Source organism: Scyliorhinus torazame, chromosome 15, assembly GCF_047496885.1.
Source record: "Scyliorhinus torazame isolate Kashiwa2021f chromosome 15, sScyTor2.1, whole genome shotgun sequence".
NCBI classification, from domain to species: domain Eukaryota; kingdom Metazoa; phylum Chordata; class Chondrichthyes; order Carcharhiniformes; family Scyliorhinidae; genus Scyliorhinus; species Scyliorhinus torazame.
The window spans coordinates 6,115,197-6,135,739 of NC_092721.1; the positions used below are offsets into that span (position 1 = coordinate 6,115,197).

Genomic DNA, 20,543 nt, shown 5'->3' on the forward strand with positions numbered 1-20,543 from the left:
AATGAGTGTTTGTTTCTGGAGTTTTGGCTGCTGATGTGTTTTATTTTTGAAGATATTTAACTGGTTCATTGGTTTCCAAGTGATAGAATTTGGAAATATCTGCAGCAAAATCAATTTTCTTCCCCGAGCAGTTTTAAATGTTGTCTATTTTATCCGAGTTCACATCACTGTCCACTCCCCAGCTGCCTTGGTTCAGGGAACGCTACGTGCTGGAAATGCAACTTCCCTGTTGGGAATACTTGTGGATTCTTGGACAGTTTTCCTGTTACTTCTCTTGTTTTTTATTTATCCGGAATCACAATAGGGAAAATTGGAAAAGCTTACCACATGTTTATACTCTGGGAAATGTTCATTCATTAACCATCCTCTCGATATTCCCTCTGCTCCCAAGCAGGATGTCCAATGTGCCGAAACTTCAATTGCAGCTTATTCCTGAATGAACAGCTTCATTAAACCTGCCCAAAATAAAACAGCCAATCAGCTGAACAAGTTGTGACCATGACCAAAAAGTTCAAAGTCATCTGGAAAACCCTCGCACACTCGCACCTCACTCACCTATCAGTGAATCTCATGAAGCTTCAGTCAACAAGGAAATAGTCAGAGACATACTCGGTACCTCAATACTGCAGCCCCTCGCACACTCACATCTCTGCCCCTCGCACACTCACATCTCTGCCCCTCGCACACGCACATCTCTGCCCCTCGCACACTCACATCTCTGCCCCTCGCACTCACATCTCTGCCCCTCGCACACGCACATCTCTGCCCCTCGCACACGCACATCTCTGCCCCTCGCACACGCACATCTCTGCCCCTCGCACACTCACATCTCTGCCCCTCGCACACTCACATCTCTGCCCCTCGCACACGCACATCTCTGCCGCTCGCACACGCACATCTCTGCCCCTCGCACACTCACATCTCTGCCCCTCGCACACGCACATCTCTGCCCCTCGCACACTCACATCTCTGCCCCCCGCACACTCGCATCTCTGCCCCTCGCACACTCACATCCCTGCCCCTCGCACACGCACATTTCTGCCCCTCGCACACGCACATCTCTGCCCCTCGCACACTCACATCTCTGCCCCTCGCACACTCGCATCTCTGCCCCTCGCACACTCGCATCTCCACCCCTCGCACACTCGCATCTCTGCCCCTCGCACACTCACATCTCTGCCCCTCGCACACGCCCATCCCTGACCCTTGCACACGCACATCTCTGCCCCTCGCACACTCGCATCGCTGCCCCTCATACACTCCAATCTCCGCCCCTCGCACACTCACATGTCCGCCCCTCACACACTCACATCTCTGCCCCGCGCACACTCACATCTCCGCCCCTCGCACACTCACATCTCTGCCCCTCGCACACTCACATCTCCGCCCCTCGCACACTCACATCTCTGCCCCTCGCACACTCACATCTCTGCCCCTCACACACTCACACCTCAGCCCCTCGCACACTCACATCTCTGCCCCTCGCACACTCACACCCCAGCCCCTCGCACACTCACACCACTGCCCCTCGCACACTCACATCTCCGCCCCTCACACACTCACATCTCTGCCCCGCGCACACTCACATCTCCGCCCCTCGCACACTCACATCTCTGCCCCTCGCACACTCACACCTCCGCCCCTCGCACACTCACATCTCTGCCCCTCGCACACTCACATCTCTGCACCTCACACACTCACACCTCAGCCCCTCGCACACTCACATCTCTGACCCTCGCACACTCACACCCCAGCCCCTCGCACACTCACACCCCTGCCCCTCGCACACTCACATCTCTGCCCCTCGCACACTCACATCTCCGCCCCTCGCACACTCGCATCTCTGCCCCTCGCACACTCGCATCTCTGCCCCTCGCACACTCACATCTCCGCCCCTCGCACACTCGCATCTCTGCCCTCGCACACTCGCATCTCTGCCCCTCGGACACTCACATCTCTGTCCCTCGCACACTCACATCTCTGCCCCTCGCACACTCATATCTCTGCCCCTCGCACCTCTGCCCCTCACACACTCGCATCTCTGCCCCTCACACACTCACATCTCTGCCCCCGCACACTCACATCTCTGCCCCTCACACACTCACATCTCCGCCCCTCACACACTCATATCTCTGCCCCTCACACACTCCCATCTCTGCCCCTCGCACACTCGCATCTCTGCCCCTTGCACACTTGCATCTCTGCCCCTCACACACTCATATCTCTGCCCCTCTGACACTCGCATCTCTGCCCCTCGCACACTCGCATCTCTGCCCCTCACACACTCACATCTCTGCCCCTCACACAATCACATCTCTGCCCCTCACACACTCGCATCTCTGCCCCACACACTCACATCTCTGCCCCTCGCACACTCGCATCACTGCCCCTCGCACACTCCACCTCTGCCCCTCGCACACTCGCATCTCTGCCCCTCGCACACTCACATCTCTGTCCCTCACACACTCGCATCTCTGCCCCTCGCACACTCACATCTCTGCCCCTCGCACACTCACACCTCTGCCCCTCACACACTCACATCTCTGCCACTCGCACACTCACATCTCTGCCCCCCACACACTCACATCTCTGCCCCTCGCACACTGACATCCCTGCCCCTCGCACACTCGCATCGCTGCCCCTCACAAACTCGCATCTCTGCCCCTCGCACACTCACATCTCTGCCCCTCGCACACTCACATCTCTGCCCCTCGCACACTTGCATCTCCGCCCCTCACACTCACATCTCTGCCCCTCGCACACTCGCATCTCTGCCCCTCGCACACTTGCATCTCTGCCCCTCACACTCACATCTCTGCCCCTCGCACACTCACATCTCTGCCCCTCGCACACTTGCATCTCTGCCCCTCGCATCTTTGCCCCTCACACACTCGCATCTCTGCCCCTCACACACTCACATATCTGCCCCTCGCACACTCACATCTCTGCCCCTCACACACTCACATCTCTGCCCCTCGCACACTTGCATCTCTGCCCCTCACACTCACATCTCTGCCCCTCGCACACTCATATCTCTGCCCCTCGTACACTTGCATCTCTGCCCCTCACACACTCCTATCCCTGCCCCTCGCACACTCACATCTCTGCCCCTCACACACTCATATCCCTGCCCCTCTCACACTCGCATCTCCACCCCTTGCACACTCGCATCTCTGCCCCTCGCACACACTCACCTCTGCCCCTCACACACTCACATCTCTGCCCCTCACACACTCACATCTCTGCGCCTTGCACACCCACATCTCTGCCCCTCGCACACTCATATCTCTGCCCCTCACACACTCACATCTCTTCCCCTCGCACACTCACATCACTGCCCCTCGCACACTCGCATCTCTGCCCCTCACACACTCATATCTCTGCCCCTCGCACACTCGCATCTCTGACACCCACACACTCACATCTCTGCCCCTCGCACACACACACCTCTGCCCCTCACACAGTCGCATCTCTGCCCCTCACACACTCACATCCCTGCCTCTCGCACACTCGCATCTCTGCCCCTCACAAACTCACATCTCTGCCCCTCGCACACTCACATCTCTGCCACTCGCACACTCACATCTCTTCCGCTCGCACACTCACATCACTGCCCCTCGCACACTCGCATCTCTGCCCCTCACACACTCATATCTCTGCCCCTCGCACACTCGCATCTCTGACCCCCACACACTCACATCTCTGCCCCTCGCCACTCACATCTCTTCCCCTCGCACACTCGCATCTCTGACCCTCGCACACTCACATCTCTGCCCCTCGCACACTCGCATTTCTGCCCCTCACACACTCACATCTCTGCCGCTCACACACTCATATCTCTGCCCCTCGCACACTCGCATCTCTGCCCCTCGCACACTCTCATCTCTGCCCCTCACACACTCATATCTCTGCCCCTCGCACTCCAATCTCTGCCACTCGCACACTCGCATCTCTGCCCCTCGCACACTCATATCTCTGCCCCTCGCACACTCCAATCTCTGCCACTCGCACACTCGCATCTCTGCCCCTCACACACTTGCATCTCTGCCCCTGACACACTCGCATCTCTGCCCCTCGCACACTCTCATCTCTGCCCCTCACACACTCATATCTCTGCCCCTCGCACACTCATATCTCTGCCACTCGCACACTCGCATCTCTGCCCCCCGCACACTCGCACCTCTGCCCCCACACACTCGCATCTCTGCCCCTCGCACACTCACACCTCTGCCCCTCGCCCACTCACATCTCTTCCCCTCGCACACTCACATCTCTGCCGCTCGCACACTCGCATTTCTGCCCCTCACACACTCACTTCTCTGCCCCTTGCACACTCGCATCTCTGACCCCCACACCCTCACAACTCTGCCCCTCGCACACTCACATCTCTTCCCCTCGCACACTCACATCTCTGCCCCTCGCACACTCGCATCTCTGCCCCTCACACGCTCATATCTCTGCCCCTAGCACACTCGCATCTCTGCCCCCCGCACACTCGCATCTCTGCCCTTCGCACACTCACATCTCTGCCGCTCGCACACTCTCATCTCTGCCCCTCGCACACTCACATCTCTGCCCATCACACAGTCACATCTATGCCCCTCACACACTCGCATCTCTGCCACTCGCACACTCACATCACTGCCCCTCACACACTCACATCCCCGCCCCTTGCACACTCGCATCTCTGCCCCTCACACACTCATATCTCTGCCCCTCACACACTCACATCTCTGCCCATGACACACTCACCTCTATGCCCCTCACACACTGGCATCTCTGCCCCTCGCACACTCACATCACTGCCCCTCACACACTCACATCTCTGCCCCTCGCACACTCACATCTCTGCCCCTCACACACTCACATCTCTGCCCCTCGCACACTCACATCCACTCGCATCTCTGCCCCCACACACTCGCATCTCTGCCCCTCGCACACACGCGTCTCTGCCCCTCGCACACTCACATCTCTGTCCCTCGCACACTCACACCCACTCGCATCTCTGCCCCTCGCACACTCATATCTCTGCCCCTCGCACACTCGCATCTCTGCACCTCGCACACTCACATCTCTGCCCCTTGCACACTCACATCTCTTCCCCACGCACTCACATCTCTGCCCCTCGCACATTCGCATCACTGCCCCTCACACACTCATATCCCTTCCCCTCGCACACACGCATCTCTGACCCACACACACTCACATCTCTGCCCTCGCACACTCACATCTCTGCCCCTCACACACTCGCATCTCTGCCCCTCACAGACTCGCATCTCTGCACCTCGCACACTCGCATCTCTGCCCCTTGCACACTCACATCTCTGTCCCTCGCACACTCACATCCATGACCCTCACACTCTCACACCTCCGCCCCTCACGCACTCACATCTCTGCCCCTCGCACACTCACATCTCTGCCCCTCGCACTCTCACACCTCTGCCCCTCGCACACTCGCATCTCTGCCCCTCACACACTCACATCTCTGCCCGCCGCACTCTCACACCTCTGCCCCTCGCACACTCACATCTCTGCCCATCACACACTCACATTTCTGCCCCTCGCCCACTCACATCCCTGACCCTCACACACTCACATCTCTGCCGCTCGCACACTCACAACTCTGCTCCTCGCACACTCACATCTCTGTCCTTCGCACACTCGCATCTCTGCCCTCGCACACGCATCTCTGCCCCTCGCACACTCACATCTCTGCCCCTCACACTCTCGCATCTCTGCCCCTCGCACACTCACATCTCTACCCCTTGCACACTCACATCTCTGCCCCTCGCACACTCACATCTCTGCCCCTCGTACACTCACATCTCTACCCCTTGCACACTCACATCTCTGCCCCTCGCACACTCACATCCCTGACCCGCACACTCTCACATCTCTGCCCCTCACACACTCACATCTCTGCCCCTCGCACACTCACATCTCTGCCCCTCGCCCACTCACATCCCTGACCCTCACACACTCACATCTCTGTCCCTCGCACACTCACATCTCTGCCCCTCGCACACTCACATCTCTGTCCTTCGCACACTCGCATCTCTGCCCTCGCACACTCACATCTCTGCCCCTCGCACACTCACATCTATGCCCCTCGCACTCTCGCATCTCTGCCCCTCGCACACTCGCATCGCTGATCCCCGCACACTCACATCTCTGCCCCCCGCACACTCACATCTCTGCCCCTCGCACACTCACATCTCTGCCCCTCGCACACTCACATCTCTGCCCCTCGCACACTCACATCTCTGCCCCTCGCACACTCGCATCTCTGCCCCTCACACACTCGCATCTCTTCCCCCCACACACTCACATCTCTGCCCCTTGCACACTCGCATCTCTGCCCCTCGCACACTCACATCTCTGTCCTTCGCACACTGGCATCTCTGCCCTCGAAAACTCACATCTCTGCCCCTCGCACACTCACATCCCTGACACCCGCACACTCACATCTCTGCCCCTCGCACTCTTGCATCTCTGCCCCTCGCACACTCACATCGCTGACCCCCGCACACTCACATCTCTGCCCCTCGAACACTCACATCTCTGCCCCTCGCACACTCACATCCCTGACCCCCGCACACTCACATCTCTGCCCCTCGCACACTCACATCTCTGCCCCTCGCACACTCACATCCCTGACACCCGCACACTCACATCTCTGCCCCTCGCACTCTTGCATCTCTGCCCCTCGCACACTCACATCGCTGACCCCCGCACACTCACATCTCTGCCCCTCGCACACTCACATCTCTGCCCCTCTCACACTCACATCTCTGCCCCTTGCACACTCACATCTCTGCCCCTCGCACACTCACATCTTTCCCCCTCGCATACTCACATCTCTGCCCCTTGCACACTCACATATCTGCCCCTTGCACACTCACATCCCTGACCCCCCATACACTCGCATTCCTGCCCGTGTACACTCAGTGCCCGTGCCCCGTGCACACTTGGTGCTCCTGCACCTTGCACACTCACCATTCCTGTCCCTTGCACACTAGCCAATCCTGCCCTTCGCACACTAGCCAATCCTGCCCTTCACACACTCAGAAACCTTGGAAGAAACAGTGGTGGGGAGGGGGGGCCTTTAATCAGATGGGAGGGGTCCCCACTGCCTTTCCACCTCCAACCCGATTGAATCTACAGCCCACAGGGCCCTCACACACTAACATCTCTGCCCCTCGCACACTCGCATCTCTGCCCCTCACACACTCGCATCTCTTCCCCCCACACACTCACATCTCTGCCCCTTGCACACTCGCATCTCTGCCCCTCGCACACTCACATCTCTGTCCTTCGCACACTGGCATCTCTGCCCTCGAAAACTCACATCTCTGCCCCTCGCACACTCACATCCCTGACACCCGCACACTCACATCTCTGCCCCTCGCACTCTTGCATCTCTGCCCCTCGCACACTCACATCGCTGACCCCCGCACACTCACATCTCTGCCCCTCGAACACTCACATCTCTGCCCCTCGCACACTCACATCCCTGACACCCGCACACTCACATCTCTGCCCCTCGCACTCTTGCATCTCTGCCCCTCGCACACTCACATCGCTGACCCCCGCACACTCACATCTCTGCCCCTCGCACACTCACATCTCTGCCCCTTGCACACTCACATCTCTGCCCCTTGCACACTCACATAGCTGCCCCTCGCACACTCACATCTCTGTCCCTCACACTCACATCTCTGCCCCTCACACACTCACGTCTCTGCCCCCTCACACTCACATCTCTGCCCCTTGCACACTCACATCTCTGCCCCTCGCACACTCACATCTCTCCCCCTCGCATACTCACATCTCTGCCCCTCGCACTCTCACATCCCTGACTCCCACACACTCGCATTCCTGCCCGTATACACTCAGTGCCCGTGCCCCGTGCACACTTGGTGCTCCTGCACCTTGCACACTCACCATTCCTGTCCCTTGCACACTAGCCAATCCTGCCCTTCGCACACTCAGAAACCTTGGAAGAAACAGTGGTGGGGGAGGGGGGCCTTTAATCAGATGGGAGGGGTCCCCACTGCCTTTCCACCTCCAACCCGATTGAATCTACAGCCCACAGGGCCCTCGACCCCGGGGCTGACAGCCGGTGGCCCATTTCGCAGCCTCTCGCAGGCTGGGTCCACATTAAAAAGAGGGCATGCTGAGATCCCACCCCCTCGCCAGCCTGCGGGTCAAATCCTATCTGCTCCGTTAGACACTGCCCACAATGCCCAGGCGGGAATGTGGAACTCACTCCCACAGAGAGTGGACGGGGTGAGCAGTTTGGATACATTTAAGAGAAAGTTGGGTAAAGACATGAGGACGAGAGGAATAGAAGGAAATCTGATCGGGTGAGGTCATGAGGGGGGTGGAAGGAGGAACACCCACCAGCACGGAGCAGATGGGCTGAATGGCGTGTGCTGTGGAATCTGTAATTCTATCTTGGTGATCTGTCCCCAGCTTTCTCGTTGTCCCTGTTCTTGGTAAAGTGCACCCACAACACTTCACAAAACCATTCCACACAAACACCTATTTCCCCAAATCAACATGGGCCTAGGTTGAAGTTGACCAGAACAAAATGTTGTGGAAATGAGCATTTACTGTGCATTGGTACAGTGGTCCACAGGAAACTAGACGACTGGATACTTTTACAGGCAAACATGTTCTTCCTGTGATATCATTCCCTGGTGACCTAGACCGAGTTTTATAGTTTGATCCAAAACTCCCAACAAACATCCATCAACTTCAAAGGCCCGTTTTTCTCCTCTGATCGTTCAGGGGCTGATTTCTCACCCCATTAATTCCAAACCTCTGCTCAGGCCACAGGAACATCAAACCAGTCGCTCGGGAAAATGAGCTCGAGGTCACACAGATCGCAGTTCTGACCTTCACCCCCCCACCCCACCCCACCCCCCCGCCATTAACCAGGCCCCCGTCCTCATGTGTAGTTCGCTGATCTCAGTCTGGGTAGTTCAAAGTTCAACGGCAGTGGGATTGGGGAATGGAAGCAGACGTGTTACTGTCCAGTCAGTGGCTGTCGATGTGTTGACACCAGTTGGGGCCAGGCTCTGATCACTCCCATGGTTCACCATTCGGGAGAATTCCCAGCAGAACTGGAATTCCAGAAGAGGCCGGTACCTTCCAGACTGGAGGGAGGGAAGGTGTGTGGGACATTACATTCTGGTAATTCCAGCTGAATTTAACGGTGAGGATTGGGAGCCTGTCGCCTCCGGCAACTAGAGCCCAAAATGTGTCTGCAATTAGAACCCCCAAAACAACAAACCGATGTTCTGCAAAATGGAATGAACTTTCCGTCAACAAATGAATGCTCAGTAAATATTTTTTAAAAGACCTCGGTCGGGATTTTCCGGTCTCGCCGCTGTGTGAATTTGGCGGGGGTTTTCCGTTCTTGCCGCTGTGTGAATTTGACGGGGATTTTTCAGTCTCGCCGCTGTGTGAATTTGGCGGGGGTTTTCCGTTCTTGCCGCTGTGTGAATTTGACGGGGATTATCCAGTCTCGCCGCTGTGTGAATTTGATGGGAATTTTCCAGTCTCGCCGTTGTGTGAATTTGACGGGGATTTTCCAGTATCGCCGCTGTGTGAATTTGATGGGAATTTTCCAGTCTCGCCGTTGTGTGAATTTGACGGGGATTTTCCAGTCTCGCCGCTGTGTGAATTTGACGGGAATTTTCCGGTCTTGCCGCTGTGTGAATTTGACGGGGAATATCCAGTCTCGCCGCTGTGTGAATTTGACGAGGATTTTCCAGTCTCGCCGCTGTGTGAATTTGACGGGGATTTTCCGGTCTCGCCGCTGTGTGAATTTGACGAGGATTTTCCAGTCTCTCCGCTGAGTGAATTTGACGGGGATTTTCAAGTCTCGCTGCTGTGTGAATTTGACGAGGATTTTCCGGTCTCACCGCTGTGTGAATTTGACGAGGATTTTCCAGTCTCGCCGCTGTGTGAATTTGACGGGGATTTTCCGGTCTCGCCGCTGTGTGAATTTGACGAGGATTTTCCAGTCTCTCCGCTGAGTGAATTTGACGGGGATTTTCAAGTCTCGCTGCTGTGTGAATTTGACAAGGATTTTCCGGTCTCGCCGCTGTGAGAATTTGACGGGGATTTTCCAGTCTCGCCGCTGTGTGAATTTGACGGGAATTTTCCAATCTCTCCGCTGTGTGAATTTGACGGAGATTTTCCAGTCTCGCTGCTGTGTGAATTTGACGGGGATATTCCAGTCTCGCCGCTGTGTGAATGTGACGGGGATTTTCCGGTCTCGCCGCTGTGTGAATTTGACGGGGATTTTCCGGTCTTGCCGCTGTGTGAATTTGGCGGGGATTTTTCAGTCTCGCCGCTGTGTGAATTTGATGGGAATTTTCCGGTCTCGCCGCTGTGTGAATTTGACGGGGATTTTCTAGTCTCGCCGCTGAGTGAATTTGACGGGAATTTTCCAGTCTCGCCACTGTGTGAATTTGACAGGAACTTTCCGGTCTCGCCGCTGTGTGAATTTGGCAGGGATTTTCCGGTCTCGCTGCTGTGTGAATTTGGCAGGGATTTTCCAGTCTCGCCGCTGTGTGAATTTGACGGGGATTTTCTGGTCTCGCCGCTGTGTGAATTTGACGGGGATTTTCCAGTCTCGCTGCTGTGTGAATTTGACGAGGATTTTCCAGTCTCGCCGCTGTGTGAATTTGGCAGGGATTTTCCGGTCTCGCCGCTGTGTGAATTTGGCAGGGATTTTCCGGTCTCGCCGCTGTGTGAATTTGGCAGGGATTTTCCAGTCTCGCCGCTGTGTGAATTTGACGGGGATTTTCCGGTCTCGCCGCTGTGTGAATGTGACGGGGATTTTCCGGTCTCACCGCTGTGTGAATTTGACGAGGATTTTTCCTGTCTCGCCGCTGTGTGAATTTGACGGGGATTTTCCAGTCTCTCCGCTGTGTGAAATTGACGGGGATTTTTCCGTCTCGCCGCTGTGTGAATTTGGCAGGGATTTTCCAGTCTCGCCGCTGTGTGAATTTGAAGAACAAAGAAAAGTATAGCACAGGAACGGGCCCTTCGGCCGTCCAAACCTGTGCCGGTCATGATGCCCTAACTTTTTAAAAAAAGCCATCTGCCCTTACTCGGTCCGTATCCCTCTATTTCCTCCCTATTCATGGACCCGGCGGAGTTTTTCCGGTTTAGTCATCTTTGGGAATAAAACAGTGTTTTCCCAATCTCGTGGGAATGCCCATGGGCAGGCCGGAAAGCTTGACAACGGGTTACAGGGCCATTGACTTGGGGCGGGAATCCCGGCCACATAATTGATCACAAGATAATTACAGAGGAGGTGGGCCATTCAGCCCATCATTATTCATCCACCAAACAACCTGATATCTCCCAAGTGTAGTGTCCCATTTTTCCTAAAATAATCCAATGATTTCTCTGTTTTGATGGTTTATTCCTGATTTAACAAGGGTCCAATGTGACATTTCCCTCTTCAAATTATCTTGTCATCTTCAGCCTTTGATGTTTTATCCCATTGTGAAGTTGTATTTTTTAAATTTTTAACGTGCTCACATAAAACTTCTCTGTCATTTCTCTGCCCATTTTGATATTTTATCCAACTCATTCTGTGCCCCCGGGTCTGCCCACTCAGATTTCACACATTCGCTCCCTGTTTGCTCTCGTTCCAGCTGGTGTCAGGTGCATCGAGTTTCAGGTCTGAGATCTTTGAAGTGGCTCCAACATTTACTCCTGGCGCCTCCCCACAGCCTTGTCCCTCAATACAATCCCCAGATCAAACCTTGTAAACCTCTGCCAGTTTGTTTCTCATTCACAAAATGTTACCCTAAATCGTCTCAACTGGCGATCATTGTCTGAGTCTGGGGTCACTGTCTGGTTCTGGGGTCATTCTCTGGGTCTGATGTCATTGTCTGGGTCTGGTGTCATTAGACCAATCTAAAAAATTGAAACTCTCTCCTGGAATCGAGTGAGATGATCACGTCTCAGAGGCAATACAGCAGCTGCCACGTTTTTAGGGCAATAAACAACAAAGGTACAATAATTCTACAGTTGACTGGCACCCAGATTCCGAAAACAGGCCCAGCTTCCTGATGACTGTTTTACACCCGAATAACTGCAATACTGCCCTCTCTCAAACCCACTGCCAGACACTCAGCACAGGCTCTCGCTCAGACAGCACAGACTCTCGCTCAGACAGCACAGACTCTCACTCAGACAGCACAGACTCTCACTCAGACAGCACAGACTCTCACTCAGACAGCACAGACACTCACTCAGACAGCACAGACACTCGCTCAGACAGCACAGACACTCGCTCAGACAGCACAGACACTCACTCAGACAGCACAGACTCTCACTCAGACAGCACAGACTCTCACTCAGACAGCACAGTCTCTCACTCAGACAGCACAGACACTCACTCAGACAGCACAGACTCTCACTCAGACAGCACAGACACTCACTCAGACAGCACAGACTCTCGCTCAGACAGCACAGACTCTCACTCAGACAGCACAGACTCTCACTCAGACAGCACAGACTCTCACTCAGACAGCACAGACACTCACTCAGACAGCACAGACTCTCACTCAGACAGCACAGACACTCACTCAGACAGCACAGACTCTCACTCAGACAGCACAGACTCTCACTCAGACAGCACAGACTCTCACTCAGACAGCACAGACTCTCACTCAGACAGCACAGACACGCACTCAGACAGCACAGACTCTCACTCAGACAGCACAGACACTCACTCAGACAGCACAGACTCTCACTCAGACAGCACAGACTCTCACTCAGACAGCACAGACTCTCACTCAGACAGCACAGACTCTCACTCAGACAGCACAGACACTCACTCAGACAGCACAGACTCTCACTCAGACAGCACAGACTCTCACTCAGACAGCACAGACACTCACTCAGACAGCACAGACTCTCACTCAGACAGCACAGACTCTCACTCAGACAGCACAGACACTCACTCAGACAGCACAGACTCTCACTCAGACAGCACAGACACTCAGACAGCACAGACTCTCACTCAGACAGCACAGACACTCACTCAGACAGCACAGACACTCAGACAGCACAGACTCTCACTCAGACAGCACAGACACTCACTCAGACAGCACAGACTCTCACTCAGACAGCACAGACTCTCACTCAGACAGCACAGACACTCAGACAGCACAGACACTCACTCAGACAGCACAGACACTCAGACAGCACAGACTCTCACTCAGACAGCACAGACTCTCACTCAGACAGCACAGACACTCAGACAGCACAGACTCTCACTCAGACAGCACAGACACTCACTCAGACAGCACAGACTCTCACTCAGACAGCACAGACTCTCACTCAGACAGCACAGACACTCAGACAGCACAGACACTCACTCAGACAGCACAGACACTCAGACAGCACAGACTCTCACTCAGACAGCACAGACTCTCACTCAGACAGCACAGACTCTCACTCAGACAGCACAGACTCTCACTCAGACAGCACAGACTCTCACTCAGACAGCACAGACACTCACTCAGACAGCACAGACACTCACTCAGACAGCACAGACTCTCACTCAGACAGCACAGACTCTCACTCAGACAGCACAGACTCTCACTCAGACAGCACAGACTCTCACTCAGACAGCACAGACTCTCACTCAGACAGCACAGACTCTCACTCAGACAGCACAGACTCTCACTCAGACAGCACAGACACTCAGACAGCACAGACTCTCACTCAGACAGCACAGACTCTCACTCAGACAGCACAGACTCTCACTCAGACAGCACAGACACTCAGACAGCACAGACTCTCACTCAGACAGCACAGACACTCACTCAGACAGCACAGACACTCACTCAGACAGCACAGACACTCACTCAGACAGCACAGACTCTCACTCAGACAGCACAGACTCTCACTCAGACAGCACAGACTCTCACTCAGACAGCACAGACACTCAGACAGCACAGACACTCACTCAGACAGCACAGACACTCAGACAGCACAGACTCTCACTCAGACAGCACAGACTCTCACTCAGACAGCACAGACACTCACTCAGACAGCACAGACACTCACTCAGACAGCACAGACACTCACTCAGACAGCACAGACACTCACTCAGACAGCACAGACTCTCACTCAGACAGCACAGACACTCACTCAGACAGCACAGACACTCACTCAGACAGCACAGACACTCACTCAGACAGCACAGACTCTCACTCAGACAGCACAGACACTCACTCAGACAGCACAGACACTCACTCAGACAGCACAGACTCTCACTCAGACAGCACAGACTCTCACTCAGACAGCACAGACACTCACTCAGACAGCACAGACACTCAGACAGCACAGACTCTCACTCAGACAGCACAGACTCTCACTCAGACAGCACAGACACTCACTCAGACAGCACAGACACTCACTCAGACAGCACAGACTCTCACTCAGACAGCACAGACTCTCACTCAGACAGCACAGACTCTCACTCAGACAGCACAGACACTCACTCAGACAGCACAGACTCTCACTCAGACAGCACAGACACTCAGACAGCACAGACACTCACTCAGACAGCACAGACACTCACTCAGACAGCACAGACTCTCACTCAGACAGCACAGACTCTCACTCAGACAGCACAGACTCTCACTCAGACAGCACAGACTCTCACTCAGACAGCACAGACTCTCACTCAGACAGCACAGACTCTCACTCAGACAGCACAGACACTCACTCAGACAGCACAGACTCTCACTCAGACAGCACAGACACTCACTCAGACAGCACAGACTCTCACTCAGACAGCACAGACTCTCACTCAGACAGCACAGACACTCACTCAGACAGCACAGACACTCACTCAGACAGCACAGACTCTCACTCAGACAGCACAGACACTCAGACAGCACAGACTCTCACTCAGACAGCACAGACTCTCACTCAGACAGCACAGACTCTCACTCAGACAGCACAGACACTCACTCAGACAGCACAGACTCTCACTCAGACAGCACAGACTCTCACTCAGACAGCACAGACACTCAGACAGCACAGACACTCAGACAGCACAGACTCTCACTCAGACAGCACAGACACTCAGACAGCACAGACTCTCACTCAGACAGCACAGACTCTCACTCAGACAGCACAGACTCTCACTCAGACAGCACAGACTCTCACTCAGACAGCACAGACACTCAGACAGCACAGACACTCAGACAGCACAGACTCTCACTCAGACAGCACAGACACTCAGACAGCACAGACTCTCACTCAGACAGCACAGACTCTCACTCAGACAGCACAGACACTCACTCAGACAGCACAGACTCTCACTCAGACAGCACAGACTCTCACTCAGACAGCACAGACACTCAGACAGCACAGACACTCAGACAGCACAGACACTCACTCAGACAGCACAGACTCTCACTCAGACAGCACAGACTCTCACTCAGACAGCACAGACACTCACTCAGACAGCACAGACTCTCACTCAGACAGCACAGACACTCACTCAGACAGCACAGACTCTCACTCAGACAGCACAGACTCTCACTCAGACAGCACAGACTCTCACTCAGACAGCACAGACACTCACTCAGACAGCACAGACACTCAGACAGCACAGACACTCAGACAGCACAGACACTCAGACAGCACAGACACTCAGACAGCACAGACACTCACTCAGACAGCACAGACACTCACTCAGACAGCACAGACACTCAGACAGCACAGACTCTCACTCAGACAGCACAGACACTCAGACAGCACAGACACTCACTCAGACAGCACAGACTCTCACTCAGACAGCACAGACTCTCACTCAGACAGCACAGACTCTCACTCAGACAGCACAGACACTCAGACAGCACAGACACTCACTCAGACAGCACAGACACTCACTCAGACAGCACAGACACTCAGACAGCACAGACACTCACTCAGACAGCACAGACTCTCACTCAGACAGCACAGACACTCACTCAGACAGCACAGACACTCACTCAGACAGCACAGACTCTCACTCAGACAGCACAGACACTCACTCAGACAGCACAGACACTCACTCAGACAGCACAGACACTCACTCAGACAGCACAGACTCTCACTCAGACAGCACAGACACTCACTCAGACAGCACAGACACTCACTCAGACAGCACAGACACTCAGACAGCACAGACACTCACTCAGACAGCACAGACACTCACTCAGACAGCACAGACTCTCACTCAGACAGCACAGACTCTCACTCAGACAGCACAGACACTCACTCAGACAGCACAGACACTCACTCAGACAGCACAGACACTCACTCAGACAGCACAGACACTCAGACAGCACAGACTCTCGCTCAGACAGCACAGACTCTCACTCAGACAGCACAGACTCTCACTCAGACAGCACAGACTCTCACTCAGACAGCACAGACTCTCACTCAGACAGCACAGACACTCACTCAGACAGCACAGACTCTCACTCAGACAGCACAGACTCTCACTCAGACAGCACAGACACTCAGACAGCACAGACACTCAGACAGCACAGACACTCACTCAGACAGCACAGACTCTCACTCAGACAGCACAGACACTCACTCAGACAGCACAGACTCTCACTCAGACAGCACAGACACTCACTCAGACAGCACAGACACTCACTCAGACAGCACAGACACTCACTCAGACAGCACAGACACTCACTCAGACAGCACAGACACTCACTCAGACAGCACAGACTCTCACTCAGACAGCACAGACACTCAGACAGCACAGACACTCACTCAGACAGCACAGACACTCACTCAGACAGCACAGACACTCACTCAGACAGCACAGACACTCAGACAGCACAGACACTCACTCAGACAGCACAGACACTCACTCAGACAGCACAGACACTCACTCAGACAGCACAGACACTCACTCAGACAGCACAGACACTCACTCAGACAGCACAGACTCTCACTCAGACAGCACAGACACTCACTCAGACAGCACAGACACTCACTCAGACAGCACAGACACTCACTCAGACAGCACAGACACTCACTCAGACAGCACAGACACTCACTCAGACAGCACAGACTCTCACTCAGACAGCACAGACACTCAGACAGCACAGACTCTCACTCAGACAGCACAGACTCTCACTCAGACAGCACAGACACTCACTCAGACAGCACAGACTCTCACTCAGACAGCACAGACTCTCACTCAGACAGCACAGACACTCACTCAGACAGCACAGACACTCACTCAGACAGCACAGACACTCACTCAGACAGCACAGACTCTCACTCAGACAGCACAGACACTCACTCAGACAGCACAGACACTCACTCAGACAGCACAGACACTCACTCAGACAGCACAGACTCTCACTCAGACAGCACAGACACTCACTCAGACAGCACAGACTCTCACTCAGACAGCACAGACACTCACTCAGACAGCACAGACTCTCACTCAGACAGCACAGACACTCACTCAGGACAGCACAGACACCTCACTCAGACAGCACAGACTCTCACTCAGACAGCACAGACTCTCACTCAGACAGCACAGACACTCACCAGACAGCACAGACTCTCACTCAGACAGCACAGACACTCACTCAGACAGCACAGACTCTCACTCAGACAGCACAGACTCTCACTCAGACAGCACAGACTCTCACTCAGACAGCACAGACACTCACTCAGACAGCACAGACACTCACTCAGACAGCACAGACCACTCAGACAGCACAGACTCTCACTCAGACAGCACAGACTCTCACTCAGACAGCACAGACACTCACTCAGACAGCACAGACTCTCACTCAGACAGCACAGACTCTCACTCAGACAGCACAGACTCTCACTCAGACAGCACAGACACTCAGACAGCACAGACTCTCACTCAGACAGCACAGACTCTCACTCAGACAGCACAGACTCTCACTCAGACAGCACAGACTCTCACTCAGACAGCACAGACTCTCACTCAGACAGCACAGACTCTCACTCAGACAGCACAGACTCTCACTCAGACAGCACAGACACTCACTCAGACAGCACAGACTCTCACTCAGACAGCACAGACTCTCACTCAGACAGCACAGACTCTCACTCAGACAGCACAGACTCTCAACTCAGACAGCACAGACACTCACTCAGACAGCACAGACTCTCACTCAGACAGCACAGACACTCACTCAGACAGCACAGACTCTCACTCAGACAGCACAGACACTCAGACAGCACAGACTCTCACTCAGACAGCACAGACTCTCACTCAGACAGCACAGACCACTCAGACAGCACAGACTCTCACTCAGACAGCACAGACACTCACTCAGACAGCACAGACTCTCACTCAGACAGCACAGACACTCACTCAGACAGCACAGACTCTCACTCAGACAGCACAGACTCACTCAGACAGCACAGACTCCACTCAGACAGCACAGACTCTCACTCAGACAGCACAGACTCCTCAGACAGCACAGACTCTCACTCAGACAGCACAGACTCTCACTCAGACAGCACAGACTCTCACTCAGACAGCACAGACTCTCACTCAGACAGCACAGACACTCACTCAGACAGCACAGACCTCACTCAGACAGCACAAGACTCTCACTCAGACAGCACAGACTCTCACTCAGACAGCACAGACTCTCACTCAGACAGCACAGAACTCACTCAGACAGCACAGACTCTCACTCAGACAGCACAGACACTCACTCAGACAGCACAGACTCTCACTCAGACAGCACAGACTCTCACTCAGACAGCACAGACACTCACTCAGACAGCACAGACTCTCACTCAGACAGCACAGACTCTCACTCAGACAGCACAGACTCTCACTCAGACAGCACAGACTCTCACTCAGACAGCACAGACTCTCACTCAGGACAGCACAGACTCTCACTCAGACAGCACAGACTCTCACTCAGACAGCACAGACTCTCACTCAGACAGCACAGACACTCACTCAGACAGCACAGACACTCACTCAGACAGCACAGACTCTCACTCAGACAGCACAGACACTCACTCAGACAGCACAGACTCTCACTCAGACAGCACAGACACTCACTCAGACAGCACAGACTCTCACTCAGACAGCACAGACACTCACTCAGACAGCACAGACACTCACTCAGACAGCACAGACACTCACTCAGACAGCACAGACTCTCACTCAGACAGCACAGACACTCAGACAGCACAGACTCTCACTCAGACAGCACAGACTCTCACTCAGACAGCACAGACTCTCACTCAGACAGCACAGACTCTCACTCAGACAGCACAGACACTCACTCAGACAGCAACAGACTCTCACTCAGACAGCACAGACACTCACTCAGACAGCACAGACACTCACTCAGACAGCACAGAACTCTCACTCAGACAGCACAGACTCTCACTCAGACAGCACAGACTCTCACTCAGACAGCACAGACACTCACTCAGACAGCACAGACTCTCACTCAGACAGCACAGACTCTCACTCAGACAGCACAGACACTCAGACAGCACAGACTCTCACTCAGACAGCACAGACTCTCACTCAGACAGCACAGACACTCACTCAGACAGCACAGACTCCACTCAGACAGCACAGACTCTCACTCAGACAGCACAGACACTCACTCAGACAGCACAGACTCTCACTCAGACAGCACAGACTCTCAGACAGCACAGACTCTCACTCAGACAGCACAGACTCTCACTCAGACAGCACAGACACTCACTCAGACAGCACAGACCTCACTCAGACAGCACAGACTCTCACTCAGACAGCACAGACACTCACTCAGACAGCACAGACTCTCACTCAGACAGCACAGACTCTCACTCAGACAGCACAGACTCTCACTCAGACAGCACAGACTCTCACTCAGACAGCACAGACTCTCACTCAGACAGCACAGACACTCAGACAGCACAGACTCACTCAGACAGCACAGACTCTCACTCAGACAGCACAGACTCTCACTCAGACAGCACAGACTCTCACTCAGACAGCACAGACACTCACTCAGACAGCACAGACTCTCAGACAGCACAGACTCTCACTCAGACAGCACAGACTCTCACTCAGACAGCACAGACTCTCACTCAGACAGCACAGACTCTCACTCAGACAGCACAGACTCTCACTCAGACAGCACAGACACTCACTCAGACAGCACAGACTCTCACTCAGACAGCACAGACTCTCACTCAGACAGCACAGACTCTCACTCAGACAGCACAGACTCTCACTCAGACAGCACAGACTCTCACTCAGACAGCACAGACTCTCACTCAGACAGCACAGACTCTCACTCAGACAGCACAGACTCTCACTCAGACAGCACAGACTCTCACTCAGACAGCACAGACTCTCACTCAGACAGCACAGACTCTCACTCAGACAGCACAGACTCTCACTCAGACAGCACAGACTCTCACTCAGACAGCACAGACTCTCACTCAGACAGCACAGACTCTCACTCAGA

General features: G+C 54.4%; 1 protein-coding gene across 1 annotated transcript in view; it reads right to left on the reverse strand.

Moving 5' to 3' along the window:
- LOC140391488 (uncharacterized) overlaps window positions 1–20,543 on the reverse strand; it is a 333,618-nt gene that overhangs the window by 282,816 nt on the left and 30,259 nt on the right. The window contains exon 2 of the mRNA XM_072476010.1: window positions 325–455. Within this exon, the coding sequence (XP_072332111.1) occupies window positions 325–353 (29 nt within the window). The 5' untranslated portion in view covers window positions 354–455. The remainder of the gene's footprint in view (window positions 1–324; window positions 456–20,543) is intronic.